The sequence below is a fragment of the Leucoraja erinacea genome, chromosome 19 (genome assembly GCF_028641065.1).
Source record: "Leucoraja erinacea ecotype New England chromosome 19, Leri_hhj_1, whole genome shotgun sequence".
NCBI classification, from domain to species: domain Eukaryota; kingdom Metazoa; phylum Chordata; class Chondrichthyes; order Rajiformes; family Rajidae; genus Leucoraja; species Leucoraja erinaceus.
The window spans coordinates 4,144,576-4,165,827 of record NC_073395.1 but is presented as its reverse complement, the minus strand read 5'-3'; the positions used below and the strand labels follow the sequence as shown (position 1 = coordinate 4,165,827).

The 21,252-nt window shown below is 46.5% G+C and overlaps 1 protein-coding gene across 4 annotated transcripts in view; it reads left to right on the top strand.

The window, feature by feature from the left end:
* zgc:136858 (uncharacterized protein LOC678543 homolog) overlaps positions 1 to 21,252 on the top strand; it is a 40,542-nt gene that overhangs the window by 7,236 nt on the left and 12,054 nt on the right. For 2 of the 4 annotated variants that reach the window (XM_055650112.1, XM_055650113.1), the window contains exons 4-16: positions 290 to 464; positions 1,816 to 1,927; positions 3,420 to 3,526; positions 4,165 to 4,291; positions 6,469 to 6,589; positions 9,329 to 9,414; positions 9,969 to 10,099; positions 11,127 to 11,186; positions 13,391 to 13,457; positions 14,804 to 14,898; positions 17,032 to 17,160; positions 18,926 to 19,040; positions 21,055 to 21,192. In XM_055650112.1, the coding sequence (XP_055506087.1) occupies positions 290 to 464; positions 1,816 to 1,927; positions 3,420 to 3,526; positions 4,165 to 4,291; positions 6,469 to 6,589; positions 9,329 to 9,414; positions 9,969 to 10,099; positions 11,127 to 11,186; positions 13,391 to 13,457; positions 14,804 to 14,898; positions 17,032 to 17,160; positions 18,926 to 19,040; positions 21,055 to 21,192 (1,463 nt within the window). The remainder of the gene's footprint in view (positions 1 to 289; positions 465 to 1,815; positions 1,928 to 3,419; positions 3,527 to 4,164; positions 4,292 to 6,468; positions 6,590 to 9,328; positions 9,415 to 9,968; positions 10,100 to 11,126; positions 11,187 to 13,390; positions 13,458 to 14,803; positions 14,899 to 17,031; positions 17,161 to 18,925; positions 19,041 to 21,054; positions 21,193 to 21,252) is intronic. The other 2 variants (XM_055650114.1, XM_055650115.1) reach the window with 2 other exon arrangements.

Below are 21,252 nucleotides of genomic sequence, written 5' to 3'. Positions count from 1 at the left end.
ATAACCTGATGGAACAGGGTGGCACAGTGGCACAGCAATACAGTTGCTGCCTTACTGCACCAGTGATCCGGGTTCGATCCTGACCATGGGTGCTGTCTGTACGGAGTTTGCATGTTCTCCCTGTGACCGCGAGGGTTTTTCCCCGCGTGCTCTGGATTCCTCCCACATTCCAAAGACGTGCAGGTTTGTAGGTTAATTGGCTTCTGTTCAAAACCGCTGCCCTAGTGCAGGCTCATTGAAATAAACATCTACCATAGTTTTGATCCAAGGTTTCCCTGATGTATTCCAGCATGGCTAAGGAGGTTGAACAGATAGTGAAGGAGCACGGTGCAGTTCCTGCAACAGTTGGCATCGTCAAAGGCAAGGTGCACGTGGGACTGTCGGAGAGTGACCTGGAGTACCTGGCAGAGAGCAAGGAAACTGTGAAAATATCTCGCAGGGACCTTCCCTACGTTCTTAGCAAGGTGAGAGCACGGTGGCACAGCAGTGGAGTTGCTGCCTTACAGCACTTGCAACATCCCGACTACGGGCGCTGTATGTTCGGGGTTTGTACCTCCTCCCCGTAACCGCGTGGGTTTTCTCCGAGAACTTCGGTTTCCTCCTACACTCCAAAAACGTACAGGTTTGTATGTTCATTGGCTTGGTATAAGTATAAATTGTCCCTAGGGTAGTGTTAATGTGCTGGGGTCGGTGTGGATTCAGTGGGCCGAAAGGCCTGTTTTCGAGCTGGATCTCTGAAACAAAAAAACTAAAACTAAAAATGAATATAAATGTCTTCCATGCAGTGGTGGAAGAGCGTGTAGCGGGATACAGTGTGAAAGTTTGTTTGCGTACTATCCAGGCAGATCACTCTATACATGATTACAATCAAGCCCAGCACAACTGCAGCATGTAGTTGTAACAAAGAGAAAAATAACCAGCATGCAGAATATAGTGTTGCAATGTTACAGCTACAGAGAAAGTGCAGACTGAAAAAAACGGCAAGGGCTGCAATGAGGTGGATTGGAAGATTACATCCTCAGCTTATGAGAGGTCCATTCAATAGCTCTCGACCATCTCCACTTCAGCACCAATGATGCTGACTAGGGAGTGGACACCACCCTGCTTCCTGAAGTCAATAACCAGCTCATACATCTTGATGATGTTGAGGGAGAGGTTGGACACAAAATATTGGAGAAACTCGGGGACAGGCAGCATCTCTGGAGAGAAGGAATGGGTGACGTTTTGGGTCTTCGGACTGAGAGTCGGGAGAAAGGTAAACGAGATATAGATGGTGATGCCGAGAGATATCGACCAAATGAACGAAAGATATGCAATAAAAGTAAACAATGATGAAGGAAAGGCTGTTTGCTAGGCGTGAACGAGAAGCTGGTGCGACTTGGGTGGGGGAGGGATGGAGAGAGAGGGAATGCAGGGGTTACTTGAAGTTAGAGAAATCAATGTGTTGTTTTGACTCCAATGTTACCAAGCTCTCTCTCTCTCTCGCTCTCTCTCTCTCCTGCATCCTGTCTCATCATTATTGGAGATCTAGCCCACTACGACAGTGTCCACTGCAAACCTGTAAGTGGAGTTCGCACACACTTGGACTGCATGTTGTGAGTGTAGTAAGGGGCATTGTAGCAGCGCATTGCTGCTGAGAATTATCATGGAGGCTGTTGGCTCGTATAAATGAGCAGAAGACTGTGTACTAGTCGCAAAAACATGCATAGAATAAATTTCCCAGTGTTTGTATTTTACGCCAACTGTTTTGCATCTTATTGAGTTGTTAGCATTTTAAAGCGGAGGAGGGGGACTGATTCGATTATTCTCTGTCAGGGCCTGTCTGGTGGGACGACCGTTTCGGCCACGATGGTGGCAGCCCACAAGGTCGGCATTCCTGTACTCGTGACTGGCGGCATCGGGGGAGTCCATCGCGATGGACAAAACAGTAAGAGCTTTGTGAGATCTTTCCCAAATATCCCAGGCCTGCGCTCGAGCATAAGGAGAGATTAATTGGGTGAAATGTTATGGCACACATACAAGCAATCCAGGTGGGACAATGGTGGTGAATCTGTGGAATTCTTTCCCACAAAAGTCATGGAGGCTGTCAGTGGATATTTTTAAGGCAGAGATGGATAGATTCTTGATTAGTACAGGTGTCAGAAGTTATGGGGAGAAGGCAAGAGAATGGGGTTAGGAGGGAGGGATAGATCAGCCATGATTGAATGGCGGAGTAGACTTGATGGGCCGAATGGCCTAATTCTACTTCTACCCGAGGGCTTGGGGAGAGAGTATTACAGTACTGATGCACTCGATACAGAGAAAGTATTGTATCTGATTTATCTCAAATTAGATCCTTTGACACCGCAAATTCAGATTAATAATCCATCAGAGCATTTTACAGTACAGATATCCATGTGCCTATCCTAAAGCCTCTTAAACACTCTGATCATATCTTCCTCCACCATCACCAGCAGGCTCCCACCACCCTCTGTAATAAACTTGCCCTCATGTTTCTCCTTTAAACCCTGAACCTCTCACCTTACCTTCATGAATCCAGGAAAGAGGATCACAGAGGCAAGGAACTGCAGATACTGGTTTGCAAAAAAAAAAAACACACAAAGTGCTGGAGTAACTCAGTAGATCTGACAGCATCTTGGAATGACCCGAAACGTCACCTACTCCTTTTCTCCAGAGATGCTGCCTGTCTGGCTGAGTTACTCCCAACATTTTGTGTCTATCTCTGGAGAAGATGGATAGTGACATTTTGGGTCAGGAGCCTTCATTATGATTATACTGTAACCAACAAGAGTATGACTACCAATATAATCAGTCTGGGACATTGTTTCAAAGTACTTATATACTCGGTGATGGGGAGGGGATTACAGCATAAATCTTCATTCTGGGACAGAGTGCTAAAGTGCCAATAGACTCGGAAGGGAAGGATATCACAGTATAAGTATACTCCGTGGAGCATGTAATGGTATCAGTGTATGTATTTTGTGAAAGAAAATAGACACAAAATGCTGGAGTAACTCAGCGGGTCAGACAGCATCTCTGGAGAAAAGGAATAGGTGACGTTTCGGGTAATACTTGAGACAGAAATAACTGGTGATGTTATGCTCCCTCTGAGGTGTGTCAATATTTAAAGCATGCAGATAAACTGCATTAAGTGGAGACATGAGGAACTGCAGATGCTGTTTAAAAAAAAAAAAAAGACCCAAAGTGTTGGAGTAACTCAGCATCTCTGGAGAACATGGATAGGTGACATTTTGGGTCAGGACCATTCTTCAGTATTAATTTATTCTTATTCATGTATTAATTCTTGTTTATACATATTGTTTGCACTTGTTTCTTGAGACGCATTAAAATTTAGGCTGGCGATGAAGTAACTGGCCGAGACCTGACAAAATGCTGTTACCTCCTTATTATTTTTACAGCACTGGATATCAGTGCGGATCTGACAGAGTTGGGTCGCACTCCTATGGCAGTGGTTTCAGCCGGAGTCAAATCCATCCTGGATATTGGACGAACGTTGGAATACTTGGTAATATTCCTGAAGGCACACTGTCCCATTAACACCAACTTGGAGTTCTGCTGAAGATAGACACAAAATAACTGGAGACCCTTCAGAGTTCTGCTGTTCTGATGGATGGATCCTGGTAAAAGTGATGTTTGTTTTAATCGTAACAGTGAATAATAACAGCACAGAAAAAATTGCAAGTATCTTTAATAAACTTCTCGAAGGTACTTTCCTCAGAGCTAGGGTTGGTAATGAAATGACATTAGGATAGTTGGGTGGTGATGGAACGTGGAAGAATACTGTATAATCTGAAGAAGGGTCTCCACCCGAAACATCACCCTTTCCTTCTATCCAGAGATGCTGCCTGTCCCGCTGAGTTACTCCAGCATTTTGTATCTACCGTTTCGATTTAAACCAGCATCTGCAGTTCTTTCCTACATAGTTCAATCTGAACCTGCTCTGGGCAGCTAGTGATGAAGGAAGAAAAAAAGTTGCAGTAAACCAAAGAACACAAAGTGCTGGAGTAACTCAGCGGGTAAGGCAGCATCTCCTGAGAACATGGACTGGTGACGTTTCGGGTCTGGTCCCTTCTTCTTGACCTCCTCCTTGTAGTGAACCACTCTCATTGTGGACAAACTAACGTCCTATTTTGATTATTTTAGGAGACCAACGGGGTCTGTGTGGCCACATTTGGCGAGACGCGTGAATTCCCAGCATTCTTTCTTCCAAAAAGTGGCTTTCAATCTCCTTACAATGTCACGGATGAAGAGGAAGCAGCCAAACTTATTGGTGAGGTTTAGTTTAGTTTCGAGATACAGCGCGGAAGCAAGCCCTTCGGCCCACCGAGTCCGTGCCGACCAGTGATCCCCGCACACTTGCACTGTCCTACACACACTAGGGACAATTTACAATTATACCAAGCCAATTAACCTACAAACCTGTACGTCATTGGAGTGTGGGAGGAAACTGGAGATCCCGGAGAAAACCCCCCGTGGTCACAGGGAGAATATGCACACTCCATATGGACAGCAGCTATAGTCGGGATCGAACCCAGGTCTCTGGCGCTGTAAGGCAGCAATTCTACCGCTGTGCCACTGTGGTGAGGTTCTGACCTCTCATTTTGCTTTGAAAAAAAAAACTCATAACAGATGGCAAAATGTAATAGACATGAAAAGCTGGAGTAACTCAACGGGTCAGACAGCAAAGGAATAGGTGACGTTTCGGGTTGAGACCCTTCTTCAGACTGAGTCGGGGGAAAGGAAAATGAGAGATACAGGCGGTGATGTAGAGAGATATAGAACCAATGAATGAAAGATATGCAAAAAAGTAAAGATGAAAAAGGAAACAGGCCATTGTTAGCTGTGGCCCAGGTGAGAACGAGCATAGATAATGAGACTCAACAAGACTACTTTGAAGCTGGTATACCTTGGGTGAGGGAGGGATAGAGAGAGAGAGAGGGAATGCAAAGGTTAATTGAAGTTGGATAAATCAATATTCATATCACTGGGCTGCCCTAGTGAAATGTGAAATGCTGTTCCTTCAATTTGCATTTGGCCTCACTCTGACAATGGAGGGGACCCAGGACAGGAAGGTCAGTGTAGGAATGGGACGGAGAATTAAAGTGGTTGGCAACCGGGAGATCAGGCGGACTGAGCCAAGGTGTTTAGCGAAACGATCGCCCAGTCTACGTTTGGTCTCGCCGATGTATAAGAGTCCACATCTTGAACAACGGGTACAGCAGATGAGGTTGGAGGAGGTGCAAGTGCCTGACCTGAAAGGACTGTTGGGATCCCTAGACAATGTCATTCTGTTTGTGAACATCTGAATGCAAAGAGAAAGAGTCAAGAAATGCTTGTGTTGTCATGTCAGTGATTACATATATATATGAACTTATTGATTTTGATCACAGTTGTTTAAATCTTTCCATTAAGACCAAAACCCGCAAACCATAGAACATATGGAACATAGAATAGTACTGGACAGGCCCTTTGGCCCATAAGGTCTGTGCTGAATACGATGCCGTTAAACTAATCTCCTCTGTCGGCACCTGATCAATAATCCCTCTATTCCCTGCAAATCCATGTGCCTGATCATGTTATTCTGCAAGTCGGCTTTCACAGACACCTTCTGAGAAATTATTGGGAGATTGAGGCTTGGAAACCATGGACTTAATGAGTTTAAAATAGTGTGTACCACGTGATATCGAATCTTAGAAACAAGGAACTACAGATGCTGGTTTACAAAAAAAGGCACAAAGTGCTGGAGTAACTCAGTGGGTCTGGCAATGTCTCTGGAGAACATGATTGGTGATGTTTCGGGTCGAGATCCCTCTTCAATCTCCAGTCTGAAGAAGGGTCCTGACCCAAAGAGTCACCTATGCATGTTTTCCAGAGATGCTGCCTGACAAGCTGAGTTACTCCAGCACTCTGTGTCATTTTATATATAATCTTTCTCTACTTTAAATCAAGAGGAGTAGATGTAATTTGTATAACTAGATAGACACAAAGTGCTGAAGTAACTCAGCGGGTCAGGCAGCTTTCTCTTGAGATCACACCTTTGGCCAGAAATGGGCCTACAGGCCTGAGAAATTTGTAACAGGACCTGATTGCCCCTGGTTTCCCTCCACCAGCTCTTCACACCCACCGCCTACCGTCCGACTGAAGAAGAGTCCCGACTCAAAACGTTACCCTCTTTTTCACTCCAGAGATGCTGCCTGACCCACTGAGTCACTCCAGCACTTTGTGTCTACCTTTGGTATAAACCAGCATCTGCAGTTCTTTGCTTCTACGTTTCTGTAATTTGTATGCCGGTTCCCTTTGGTTATGCAGACTCAGAGATATGAAAGTGTTCCCCATGTCATCCATACCTGGGGACTGGGTCTTAATACAAGGTGGACAAACATACTCGATGTCGGGAGATGCGAATTGCTTGATATGAAGTGAAGGCTTTTGTTTTTATTTCCACAGCCAATGCCCAGGTAATTGGCCAGGACAGTGGCGTGCTGATCGCTGTCCCTATTCCAGAAGATCACGCAGCATCGAGCCTGGTTATTGACGATGCAATCCAGCAGGCCGTGACGGAGGCAAGGTGGGACACACAACGAGGAATAGTATTCTGGGTTGAAATTCCACGCTGGTTTCCCCACTTAGCGGTATAACCTGAGAGAAAGGGATATAGACGTAGGGGGGCATGGTGGCGCTGCGGTAGAGTTGCTGCCTCACAGCGCCAGAGACCCGGGTTCCATCCTGACTAAGGATGCTGTCTGTACGGAGTTGGTACATTCTCCCCATGACCGCTTAGGTTTTCCCATGGTGCTTGTCTGCTCCCACATTCTGAAGATATGAAGGTTTGTAGGTTAATTGGCTTTAGTAAAGTTTGTAAATTGTCCCTAGGGTGTAGGATGGTGTTAGTGTACGAGAAATGTTGATCAGTGTGGACTCAGTGGGTGGTGAATCTGTGGAATTCTCTGCCCCAGAAAGTAGTTGAGGCCAGTTCATTGGCTATATTTAAGAGGGAGTTAGATGTGGCCCTTGTGGTTAGAGGGGATCAGGGGGTATGGAGAGAAGGCAGGTACAGGATACGGAGTTGGATGATCAGCCATGATCATATTGAATGGCGGTGCAGGCTCGAAGGGCCGAATGGCCTACTCCTGCACCTATTTTCTATGTTTCTGCGTTATTTCTCTAAACTAAACTAAAAGTACCCGAGGACACAAGTGCTGGAGTAACTCATTGGGTCAGGCAGCATCTCTGGAGAACATGGATAGGTGGCGTTTTTGGTCGGGTCCTTTCTTGTTTCTGCAGAAATATCTGAGTACTTGTGTGAGTCATTTGGCCGCGATGTATGCAGCCAAAACCTACAGCAATCAGGACATTTATCTCCCAAGTCTGTTGGTGAACGACAAGCCAAGTGCTGATGGGGGACGGTGCTGATCATGCAGGGAATCGAGGATCAGTGAGCGAGGAAGGGAGGGTGGAGGTAAAGTACTGGAGGAACTCAGCTGGTCAGGCAGCATCTGAGGTGGGGCATGGACAGGTGACGTTTCTTCAGTCTAATTTAACCCGTGTCGAGGAATGCACGTTGTGAGGCTGCCTGCTCTTGCCAAACAACATCCCCTGTCCCTTCACTTTTTCTCACAGAGAGTAGTGAGTCTGTGGAATTCTCTGCCTCAGAGGGTGTTGGAGGCAGGTTCTCTGGATGCTTTCAGGAGAGAGCTAGATAGCGGAGTCTGGGGCAGATGGGGAGAAAGCAGGAACGGGGTACTGATTGGGGATGATCAGCCACGATCACAATGAATGGCGGTGCTGGCTTGAAGGGCATACGTTATAGGAGAAGAATTAGCCATTCGGCCCATCAAGACTACTCTGCAGAGTAGATATACAATCATGGCTGATCTATCTTGCCCTCTCAACCCTGTTCTCCTGCCTTCGCCCCATAATCCCTGACAGCCGTACTAATCACACATCCCTCAGTATTGTTCCTGACGAGAATTAAAATGGGTGGTATGAGCTGCAACTTCAGCCTATAGTTCCAGACAACTGGTACCATCGCAGCCATGATGTGAAACCCATCCAATTACTGCAATGGAGGCGACTCCCAAGGTGCATCAATCTGCCACAAAGCCCAGGCATGCAAGACTCCACTTTGTATATTTCTCATTCATTGGCTTGTCCTGATTAAATGCTCACCCTGCTGGCTTTGAGAAAACTGCTGCCTCGTTGGTTGGTCAATCATAAATCAGAACGCTGGTATCTGTTTGAATTAGTGACTAGAGAGAGAAGTTATTTATAGACAATAGACAATGGGTGCAGGAGTAGGCCATTCGGCCCTTCGAGCCAGCACTGCCATTCACTGTGATCATGGCTGATCATCCCCAATCAGTACCCCGTTCCTGCCTTCTCCCCATATCCCTTGACTCCACTACGTTTAAGAGTATCTAACTCTCTCTTGAAAGCATCCAGAGAACCGGCCTCCACCCGATGAGGCAGAGAATTCCACAGATTCACAACTCTCTGGGTGAAAAAGTTTTTCCTCTTCTCCGTTCTAAATGGCCTTCCCCTTATTCTGAAACTGTGGCCCCCGGCTCTGCACTCCCCCCCAACATCGGGAACATTTTTCCTGCCTCTAGTGTGTCCAATCCCTTAATAATCTTATATGTTTCAATAAGATACCCTCTCATCCTTCTAAATTCCAGAGTATACAAGCCCAGCCGCTCCATTCTATCAACATATGACAGTCGCGCCATCTCGGGAATTTTTTTTTTTTTAATATTTTATTTTATTAGAAGTAAGTACAGTCATATGGCACCAAAGTGCCTATAATACATTTTATGTACAACTTCTTTTTTTTTTTGTTACATTGAAAAAAGATGAGAATAAGAAAAAGAAGTTAGATAGTAAAGGATAGAAAGATGTGAAATATATAGTGTGTGAAGAAAGAGAACGAGTAAATGAAGAAAGTTGAGAGAGAAAATAGTGAAAATAAAATAAAATAAAAAAGAAAGGTCATTATTTACTTGACCAACCCTCGTCCAGTCCTGAAAACAGTGTCAATTGTGTTGCACCATATGATTCCAAAAAAAAAACGGAATGGAGACCAACGCGTTGAATTGATTTATCCATGCGCATTTCCTCAAGATGAGCGGTGCACACTTCAATCCACATTTAAGCGTTGGTATTGATGTACCCTTCCAAAATTTAAGTATTCATTTTTTTGCTATTATTAAACCATAGTTTTGAGAACCCATCTTCCATTACACCAAATCTTGAATAATTTTGTAAGTATTTCAAAAATATCATTTTTATGCAGTTTTATCTCCTCCACCAGGGATAAAGGCATCCGGGGCAAGGATGTAACGCCTTTCATTCTTGAACGCATTTACGAGATCACTGAAGGACTTTCCCTGGCCATCAGTATCCTTCCCATTTGAACCAATTTCCGGCACGTAGCTTGTCCTTAAACTGTGGTGCAGTGAAAAGCTTTTGTTGCACTGACTGAATCGCAAGCAACAAAAGCTTTTCACTGTACCTCGGTGCATGCGGCAATCGACTCAACTGGATTTATTTCAAACTGACAAGAATACGTGAACAGAGGAAGTGAGCACATCCAGAGAGGCCAATTGTAGGTTTACAAGTTTAAATCCTGCTCTAGACCTCTGCAGACAGCTGACGGGAGTAGAGGTGGTACCGGAAACTCATCAGATCAAAGCACAATGAATTTAAACATGTTCTTTCCCCCTGGTGAAAACCTGTGTGGAATTTAGTCATGGTAACCACGTGGGTTTACTCCAGGTGCTCTGGTTTTCTCCCACATCCCAAAGACGTGTGAATTTGTAGGTTAATTGGCCCTCTATAAATTGTCCCGAGTGCGTAGGGAGTGGATATAAAAAGCGGGATAACTGAACGGGCGATCGATAGGTGGTGTGGATTCAGTGGGCCGAGTTTAGATTTCCTTAACTCCAACGAAGACATTGCTCTCATCAAGAACAATGCGAGGGTGGGCAGTCGGATAGCACGTGTACTAGCCAGGCAGAAAGTACCCAAATACCATCCCTCATCACAACTCTTTATTGAAAAGGCCGGGGCTGCTGCTAAGCCAGTGAGTGACATTCGTCATCTTTGGTTCTAATTGTGCATGTACAACACTGTGGCGAATACCATAAAATCATGGTCTGGTCTGGGTGATGGACTGGGCTACATCCACAACTCTGCAGTTTCTTGCAGAACTGTTGCTAAAACAAGCTATGCTGCATCTTGACAGGATGCTTTCTACAGTGAAGTTGGTAAGTGCTGGTTTTGACGCGAGCTTCCTTATCTGCCAGTCCCACCCATCCAGGGATCTCCAAAATTGGCAGCAATTTTGGCAGCAATTGGCAGAAGATCATTGGCTGCCCTCTCCCCTCCCTGATGGACATCTACACCTCCCGCTGCCTTAGCAGGGCAAAGAAGATCATCAAAGACAGCTCCCATCCTGCGTTTGGACTGTTCGACCTGCTGCCCTCTGGAAGGCGCTATAGGTGCATCAAATCCAGGACAAATAGACTCAGAAATAGTTGCTTTCCGAGAATTATAACTACTATTAATTCAGATTCACACATGCACTGACTTCACTGCCCAACACCACGGACTTCCATCTGTATATATGTATGTAGCGCCGCAGAAATTGTGCACCTATTCCCCCCCCCCCCCCCCCCCCCCCCCCTTCCTCTCTTCTGTTTTTGTTGTTTTTCTGTTTCTTGTTTTTTTGTGCTAAATTGTATGTATGCACTGAGTACGAGCAGCTTTTAATTTCACTGTACATGTATAGTGACAATAAATGGCATATCATATCAACACTTTTGTCTCTTTGAGTTAAGTAAACTTGAAGGGGGGGGAATTAAGCATTTTTTTCCTGTTTTCATAGAGAGAACAAAAAAACCTTAAAACGTGTGAGGTTCTGGGGTGGTTTATGCCGCTAATTAGGTATTGATTCGTGGTATTGCAACAAAACATTTTATGTCACATAAAAATGTCGAAAACAGCAGTATAGAAAATACAACTGTTATCAAACCAAGATCAAATTATTTTTATTTCCTGAATCACATTTAACCCATCTGCTCACCATTTGGTATTTTCTGCGTCCACAGGTGGTTATTGGCGGTTGCAATATAGATTTCATTGTAAAGTTGGACGGAAGTGAAATGATGGTATGTTAACATGACAGTACAATTGTATTAACGTTGAACAAACGGACCTTGCTATAGTTGGATAAGACAATAGACAATAGGTGCGGGCGTAGGCCATTCGGCCAGCACCGCCATTCAAAGTGATCATGGCTGATCATCCCCAATCAGTTCCCCGTCCCTGCCTTCTCCCCATATCCCCTGACTCCACTATCTTTAAGAGCTCTATCTAGCTCTCTCTTGAAAGTATCCAGAGAACCTGCCTCCACCGCCCTCTGAGGCAGAGAATTCCACAGAAGGATTGAGACCCTTCTTCAGACTGAGAATCAGGGCAGAGGGTAACAAGAGATATAGACGGTAAATAGAACAGTGTATTTTGAGTGATAAATATTGGCCACTTCACTCAAAGTACACTGCTGGTGGATTATCAATTTATTTTCTGATAGGGACCATATGTTTAAGAACTTCATTTGGCTATAAGCCATGATGAAAAAATGCTAGTTAAATGCTATTTGTTTCTATCTTGCCTTTATTGTCACTCTAAAGAGAATAAGCTATAACACAACATTGAGATGACACCCTGCCCCGTATCCAGTGAGACTGTATCCTGTTCCCCATATCACTGTGATATCCTCTGCTCTTTGATGAGCAATCAACCGAATGATTTGCTTCTGATACAGACACAAAATGCTGGGGTAACTCAGCGGGTCAGGGAGCATCTGTGGAAAGGCCCGACCCGAAATGTCTCGACCCGAAACGCCACCCATTCCATTTCTCCAAAGATGCTGCCTGACCCATGTTATTCCAGCAATTTTGTGTCAGTCTGTGGTGCAAACCAGCACCGGCATCTGCAGTTCCTTCCTACAAATGATTGACTTCTGCTTGTTTTCGGGATTCGTCTACAAAGCCTCAGCTCGGGTAGTGTTGTTGCAGACTTTGTGATGAGGTTGGGGAGCGGTGTGAGAGTTTAGATTAGAGAGACAGCGCGGAAACAGGCCCTTCGGCCCACTGAGTCCGCACTAGCCGGCGATCCCTGCACACTACCCTACACACACTAGGGACAATTTACACTTATACCAAGCCAATTAACCTACAAACCTGCACATCCTTGGAGTGTGGGAGGAAACCTAAGATCTTGGAGAAAACCCACGCAGGTCACGGGGAGAAGGCACAAACTCCGTACAGACAGTAGGTATGTTACAAAACCTACCTGAATCGCCATTGGGAATCTGCCCACAGCCATGTGCGCGATTTTGGTGCTGTTTGGAGGGGGCGGGTTTAAAACGCGATTTTTACTAGGCTGTACTAATCGCAGATGTTCAGCCTAGTAAATCATTAACGAAAAATCGCTGCAAGACCCGGTCGCAAAAGGTATTATTAGTTTTATAGGCCTCGATAATATAGTTATAATAGTTTAAAATTACTGTCTCATTCCGCAACATCTCGCAGCCCCAGGGTTTTATAAAGCAAACAATTAAAGGTATGTACCTTATTTTTACATTAAATGGGGCATATATATAACCCTGAATATCAAGTTATCTATAGCGAGTAGTTCATTTTGGGCTTTTTATATCCCGCAGTATTTTTCTCGGCATTTGAGGGCACTAATCCAGCGCGATGCAACGTTCTAAACCAGCGCGTTCCACATGAACCCACTAGAAAGCCTATTTAAATGGGCATTTATTTACATCAATTGAACACTAAATTCCTTCCATTTGGCCTATAAATTAATGTAAATTAGATATAAAAATCATGTTATATTGTGAATTATTTGTGAATAATCTTTGGACACTTAGGCTATTTAAAAATGTTAATCTTTCCTTAAGAAATGGGCGTTTGACTATCCAAGATCACAGCTTTTTTGTAATGTCCATTGAAAATCAATAGGGAACAAGATGCTAATTTCCGAGTATGAAAATGGCCATAACTTTTTTAATACTTGAGATATGAAAGTGAATTTGGTGTCAAATTAAACTTATTGTTATGCTTTATCTGATGGGATAAATTGCAGACTTGATTTTTTAAATCTCAGAATTTTGTAACATTGCTACAGACAGCACCTGTAGTCGGGATCGAACCCGCGTCTCTGGTGCTGTAAGGCAGCAACTCTACCCGCTGTTCCACCGTACCACCAGCGTGCACAGACCACTGCCCCAGGGCGAGTTGTCCCCCATGGAGCAAGAGATTGGTGTGACCTTTGTAAACGTGTCTGTGTTTCTCCCTTGTAGTTGGGTGGACCCACGAACAGCAGCAACATGCGTCAGTCGATCGGGGGAGTTGGCAGAAACCTGGCTGGTATGTGGTCATAGAGGAGTGGGAGCAATGAGACACACACACACACACACACACACACACACACACACACACACACACACACACACACACACACACACACACACACAGCCCACACACAGCCCACACACAGCCCACAGAAAGCAGCATGTCTGATGTACACAGGGATCTTGGGGTCAAGTCCACCACACCCTGAAACTGGCAACACGTCGACAGATTGGTAATGACTTCATTGGTGGGGGTATGAGTACAAGAGTCAGGAAGTCATGACGCAGCTTTAACTGCCATTGGCCAGGCCACATTTAGAGTATTGCATGCAGTTCTGGGTGCCCCATCACAGGAAAGATGTGGAGGCTTTGGAGAGGGTGCAGGTTTATTAAACTACAGGGAGAGGTTGGGCAGACTTGGATTAGAAACATTCAACATCCGCCATTCAATATGATCATGGCTGATCATCCAACTCAGTATCCTGTACCTGCCTTCTCTCCATACCCCCTGATCCCTTTAACCACAAGGGCCACATCTAACTCACTCTTAAATATAGCCAATGAACTGTGGCCTCAACTACCTTCTGCGGGAGAGAATTCCAGAGATTCACCACTCTCTGTGTGAAAAATGTTTTCCTCATCTCGGTCCTAAAAGATTTCCCCCTTATCCTTAAACTGTAACCCCTTGTTCTGGACTTTCCCAACATCGGGAACAATCTTCGTGCATCTAGCCTGTCCAACCCCTTAAGAATTGTGTAAGTATCTATAAGATCCCCCCTCAATCTTCTAAATTCTAGCGAGTACAAACCGAGTCTATCCAGCCTTTCTTCATATGAAAGTCCTGCCATCCCAGGAAGCAGTCTGGTGAACCTTCTCTGTACTCCCTCTATGGCAAGTGTGGATTGTTTTCTCTGGAACGATGGGGCTCGAGGGGAGACCTGATAGAAGAACATAAACTCATGAGAGGGTTAGATAGGGTGGAAATGTCAAATACCTGAGGCCAGAACTTGAAGTGAGAGGGGAAACGTTTAAAGGAGAAGCCTGGGCAAGTTTTATTTATACAGACGGTGGTGAGAGCCTGGTGTTGGTGCTGGAGGCAGATATGATCAGAGAGTTTAAAAGGCTTTGGGATAGGGACATGGATACACAGGGAATGGAGAGATATGGGTGATGATGCAGGCAGATAGAGTTGGTCTTGGAATCACGTCCCGCACAGACACTGTGGGCCGAAGGGCCAGTTCTCGTGCTGCACTGTTCTTGGGCTACATATAGATAATATACCACATGTAATGTTTCAGCGTGGGGGTTAGGAAGGTTTGCTGTACATTTACGCGGGTGTGTGCGTGTTCATCTCTTCTCCAGAATGCCTCAGCCGCCTGGGCATGAATCCGCTGTTCATCTCCGCCGTTGGGGCGGACAGGAGCGGAGACGCAACTCTACGCTATTGCTGCCAAATGGTAGGCCATTGCCTTACGTACATAGCTCAAAGTAAGCGTCCTCTGTCAATGTACGGCTCCAATAACCTGACTGTGCGGGGTTGTCTTTTAGATGGAAAGTATCCTGTTTGTTAACCTGTACCTTCTGCTTCACTTGTTGTTGGGCAAGACTCCACTGAGAAACTGGGCGGACAGTGGATTTAAACCACCAGCAGGTGGCGTGAAAGCACAGTGTTGTGTGTGTTGTAGTAGTGTGTGTGTGTGCGTACTGTAGTGTGTGTGTATTGTAGTATTGTGCATGATATTTTATTGATATTTCTTGTGATAATAAAATATATTTGTCCCATTGTAATGACGTCGGTATGATATCCCTCCTGTGTAAACATCAGGTACCATAAAGCTGGAATGTGAACTTCCTTCACATGTTGGAGATCCACATGGATATGCAGGGAATGGAGGGATTTGGATTATGTGCGGGCAGATAAGGGGTTGTCTTGGTGCCATGTTCGGCACAGACATTATGGGCCGAAGGGCCTCTTCCTGTGCTGTAGAATTGTGTTCTATGAAACTAATCGTCCAAAGTGAGTGCTTAGTAAATGACGGGTATGTGCTGTGGTGTTAATCTACAGAAGGTTGACGGACCCAGCCTGTTTCTATGTTGTATGAAATAAACGCAGTTAAACATGTATCCTGACCTGAAACCTCTATGAAAGAGAGGGTGTCGCAGTGGTAGAGTTGCTGCCTCACAGCGCCAGAGACCCGGGTTCGTTTCATAGAAACATAGACATAGAAACATAGAAAATAGGTGCAGGAGTAGGCCATTCGGCCCTTCGAGCCTGCACCACCATTCGATATAATCATGGCTGATCATCCAACTCGGTGTCCCATCCCTGCCTTCTCTCCATACCCCCTGATCCCCATCTAACTCCCTCTTAAATATAGCCAATGAACTGGCCGCAACTACCTTCTGTGGCGGAGAATTCCACAGATTCACTACTCTCTGTGTAAAAACTGATTTTCTCATCTCGGTCCTAAAAGACTTCCCTCTTATCCTTAAACTGTGACCCCTAGTTTCTGACTGTGGGTGCAGTCTGTACCGAGTTTGTTCTTTCTCCCCGTGACTCTGTGGATTTTCCCCGGGTGCTCCGGTTTCCTCCCACACTCCAAAGACGTGCAGGTTTGTAGGCTAATTGGCTTCGGTGAAAATTGGAGATTGTCCGTAGCATGCAGGATTGTGATGGTGTCCGCGGTGAATGCTGGTCGGTGTGAACTTGGTGGGCTCTAGGGCCTGTTTGTACGCTGTATGTCTAAACTAAACTATACTAAGAAGGGAGTCGTGTGGCTGTCCCCGAGTTATAATTTATTTACCATTGTATTTAAAACCAGACTGTTGCATCATGTACATCATGCAGTCACTGTATGTGGCACGCTGCTAACGACCTAGTTATAAACTTCACTGAGCCGTGGGGCATCGGGGACAAGTGAATAACTGCCCAATCTCTCCCTCGGAGTTGATCAGTGAAGGTCGCCTGGCCACTGGTATCTCTGGTGGCCCGTTGTAACCATGGTCTGTATAATAACAATGTGCGTGACTATAGAATAATGTGTAGGAAGGAACTGCAGATGCTGAAACTGAAGATAAACACAAAAAGCTGGATTAACTCAGCGGGTCAGGCAGCATCTCTTGAGAGAAGGAAAGTGTGACATTGCACAATGGCGAGACGTGCTATTGTGCAGTGTGACCTATCACCTCCCCTACAATAGAATGACATCAGGAAACATTGGCTACAAGTGCGGCCAATTGCCCAGCGATGTGACCCTCATTCACACGGAGCCCCATCCATCCATCACCCACTGAAGCTGCAGCTGCACCCTCCCCGTGCACCCTCTCTACCCCACGCTTCACTCAGTGTGTCTTCACCATGATTCACTCCCCAAGACACACAGCGGAAGGGTTTGTGACAGGCCACTTGTGCCCACTGCCCACAGTGCCAGCTCTGTGTTACTGTCCAACGTGCTGTTGAAGTTAGCCACAGGGGAGCACTTCCCAAAGCAGGCGTTGCCCGCCGGTGGCAATGTGCCAGACTGCTGCCGGCTCTGTTTATCGAGAGGTGTCAGACTGCTCTTTGATTAAGGAATTGCCTGCTTTTGCAGGACACCAGTGGGGTGGCGATGTTACGGGAGCAGCGCACAGCCATGTACTGTGCAGTGATCTCACGCACGGGGGAGCTCAACCTGGGGCTCGGAGACATGAACATTCACCTGCAGATCACGCCGCAGTATGTAAGCAAACCGCACGCCTCGCTCCCACCGCAACCCCTCCCCATTCCACCGCACACTGCAACCTGTAGATCACAGTGCAGTATGTGAGCAAAACCTGCACCCCTTCATTCTCACTGCAACCAAACACTGCAACCTAACTCTTCAGCTGCTTATGCAGATAGAAAGAGGGGTGGGGTGTAAGGGACGTTTGTGTAGGCATGTGGACCCACAGGGAATGGATGACGAAGGGAGGGATGTGGACCACATGCAGGCAGAGAAGAGTTGGTCTTGGCATGGTATTCAGCACAGACATTGTGGGCCGAAGGGCCTGTTCTCTTGCTGTACTGTTCTATGTAAATTATCGACCAAAGTGAGTGCTTAGTTAATGACACATTATATGGTGTGTGTTGTTGACCTGTGGAAGTTTAACAGCGGGTCAAGCAGCATCTGGCAAGGGACACACAAAGTGCTGGAGTAGCTCAGAGGGTCAGGTAGCATCTCTGGAGAACATGGATAGGTAGGTGATGTTTCAGGTTGAGATCGTGCTTCAGATGGATGGAGCAGGGGAGAGAAAGCTGGAAGAGAGTGGTAGTGGTGGGACAAAGGCTGGCAAGTGACGCATGGATACAGGTGAGGATGGGGGGGGGGGGGGGGGGGGGGGTAGGTGAAGAGGCTAGAGGTGCCAGAGACGGGGGTGTCAGACAGGGAGATACATGGAGGAGTAACATGTAAAGCTGGAGGGAGGGATATAGGGGAGAGAACGTGTGTAGGAAAGAGGTGCAGATGCTGGGTTAAATTGAAGATAGACACAAAATGCTGGAGTAACTCAGCAAGACAGGCAGCATCTCTGGAGAGAAGGAATGGGTGACGTTTTGGGTGGAGACTCTGCTGTGTTTACATATTCTATTGTGCTGCTGCTGCTTCAGAATGTCATTGTTCTACCTGGGACACGTGGCAATAAAACGCTCTTGACCCTTGAGGGGCAACGAGAGGGGAGATGAAGGGGAAATGGGAATCTCCAAAATGGGAGATGAGAGTGGGACAGGGGTGAAGGAGCGGGGTGGGAGATGGCGGAAGATACTGTGTACGGGGCGGGAGCAAGGGATAGTGAGGGGGGAAGGGGGGGGAGCGGAGGGAGGAACGGGAATACTTGAAATTGGAGAATTTCCATTCAAACATTGAATGCTGCAATTTCCTGTGTCTCCAGCCTTGTTCTTGCTTGACTCTGCGCAATGAGGTATGTTCAGTGAAGCTGAAAGTTATGATGAGAGTATGTGGCATGATTCACATTGTTGCCACCAGCGGGGTGAGGTTAAAACCAGGAGCAGTGGGTGAGCTGTGGGCTTGGCCCCGTGTTCCAGCCCGTATCAGGTGGGACTAAGAATCAAGAATCAAGTGAGTTTATTGTCATGTGTCCCTGATAGGACAATGAAATTCTTGCTTTGCTTCAGCACAACAGAACATAATAGGCATTGACTACAAAACAGATCAGTGTGTCCATATACCATTATATAAATATATACACACATGAATAACTAAACTGATAAAGCGCAAATGACAGATAATGGGCTATTAATGTTCAGAGTTTTGGCCGAGCCAGGTTTAATAGCTTGATGCCTGTGGGGGAGTAGCTATTCCTGAACCTGGACGTTGCAGTCCTCAGGCTAAAATGCTTGATGTGAGATTCAAATCCTTTCACCTTTCCCGCGGGGAGTCCCCCCCCCCCCCCCGGTATCACCCTCGACGTGATTCTCTCTGTACATCTCGGCTGCTTGTCATTTGTTAGATTTCCAGGTTTGAAGAGCAGATCCGATCAGCCTCCGTGATCTGTCTGGATGGGAACATTTCCGCCCCGACCATCAATTACGTCTGCACTTTTGCCAAAGAGCACGGCATTCCAGGTAACGGACTGCATCGGGCAGCGGTCCGCGTGTCGGGATAACGAACGCACAGCAGCCTGGCTATCCTTGCGGATGAGCTGATGACTACACGGAGCCGTGTGATACTGATAAAGGAATCTGTGTGCCCTAGTGCAGGGAGGAACTGCAGATGCTGGGTTAAACCGAAGGTGGAAACTCAGCGCGACAGGCAGCATCTCTGGAGAGAAGGAATGGGTGAAGTTTCGGGGCGTGACCCCCCAAGAAGGGTCTTGACCCAAAAACGTCACCCATCCCTGCTCTCCAGAGAGTCTGCCTGTCCTGCTGAGTTACAACGGGGACCTCATTGAAACTTACAGAATAATAAAAGGCATAGAATACAGAATAGTGAAAGGCTTGGATAGAGTAGATATGGAGAGGATGTTTCCACTGGTGGGAGAGTCTAGGACCAGAGGTCACAGCCTCGGAATTAAAGGGCACTGTTTTAGAAAGGAGGTGAGGAGGAACTTCTTTAGTCAGAGGGGGAGTTAAAGGCTGGGATGCCGTCATTCATTGCCACAGAGATGGCTGTTAGAACAAGGAGGGTGTGGGGAGATGGCAGCGAAATTTTTAGGGGCAGAGATCAGCCATTTGAATGGCGATTAGATGACAAGAATGTCAAGAGTTCTGGGGAGATCACTTGTGAAGGAAATTTTGTGATGTAGGAGGCTTTCCCAGTGATGCAACACAGGATTGAAAAATAGAGCCACAGGAACTGCCGAGGCTGGATGCGAGCAGATCCCAAAGTACTGGACCTAACTCTACTCCTGAAAGGTCCCGACTTGTGAAGCAACATTTCATGTCCTCCAGAGATGCTGCCTGACCCGCTGAGTTACTCCAGCACCCTGTGCCTTTGCACACTGCAATGTCAACACTGACTTTAGGATCAGTGCAGCGTAATGGGGCACCAAGCACAAAGAGTCTCCATCCACGGCTTTCTCAGGCAGGGCTGAAGAACAAATGATGCTGATTTGAGTAGACCACAGAGTGCTGGACAATAGGTGCAGGAGGAGGCCATTCGGCCCTTCAAGCAAGCAGCACAGACTCTGCTATCTTCAAGAGCCCTCTCTACTCTCTTGAAAGTATCCAGAGAACCGGCCTCCACCGCCCTCTGACCGCAGAGAGTTCCACAGACTCGCAATGCGAAAATGCGTTTCCTCATCTCTGTTCTAAATGGCTTACCCCTTATTCATAAACTGTGGCCCCTGGTTCTGGACCCCCAACATCGGGAACATGTTTCCTTCCTCTAGCGTGTCCAAACCCTTAATAATCTTATATGTTTCAATAAGATCCCCTCTCATCCTTCTAAACTCCAGAGTGTACAAGCCCAGCCCCTCCATTCTCTCAGCATATGATAGTCCCGCCATCCCGGGAATTAACCTTGTAAACCTACACTGCACTCCCTCAATAGCAAGAATGTCCTTCCTCAAATTTGGAGACCAAAACTGCACACAATACTCCAGGTGTGTTCTCACTGGAGTAACTCAGAGGGGCCGGGCAGCATCTCTGGAGAACATGAATAATTGCAGGGCGGGACCTTTCCTCTAATGCTGATTTGAGCTTCTATGCGGAAAGGCTTGCAGCAGGAGGGGTGATAGAAGCATAGAAATTAGGTGCAGGAGTAGGCCATTCGGCCCTTCGAGCCAGCACCGCCATTCAATATGATCATGGCTGATCATCCACTCAGTATCCTGTACCTGCCTTCTCTCCATACCCCCTGATCCCTTTAGCCACAAGGGCCACATCTAACTCCCTCTTAAATATAGCCAATGAACTGGCCTCAACTACATCCTGTGGCAGAGAATTCCAGAGATTCACCACTCTGCGTGAAAAATGGTTTTCTCATCTCGGTCCTGAATGATTTCCCCTTTATCCTTAAACTGTGACCCCTTGTTTAAGGATAACGGGGAAATCTTTTTTGGGATGACCATTTCACTGCAGGCTAACGAGGTATTCAAGGAAAGGCACTCGCATACTTTGTCCATCGGTTTCTCCGCAGTATTGTTCGAGCCCACAGACCCCTGCAACGCTCGCAAACCGTTTGAGACGGATGGCTGGAAAGCCCTTGCCTACACCACCCCCAACCTGATGGAACTACAGGCCATGAACCGGGCACTGGGACTCCCAGTAACGGCAGGTAAATCCATAGACTAGGCACTGGCAGTCACGGTGGCGCAGCGGTAGAGTCGCTGCCTTA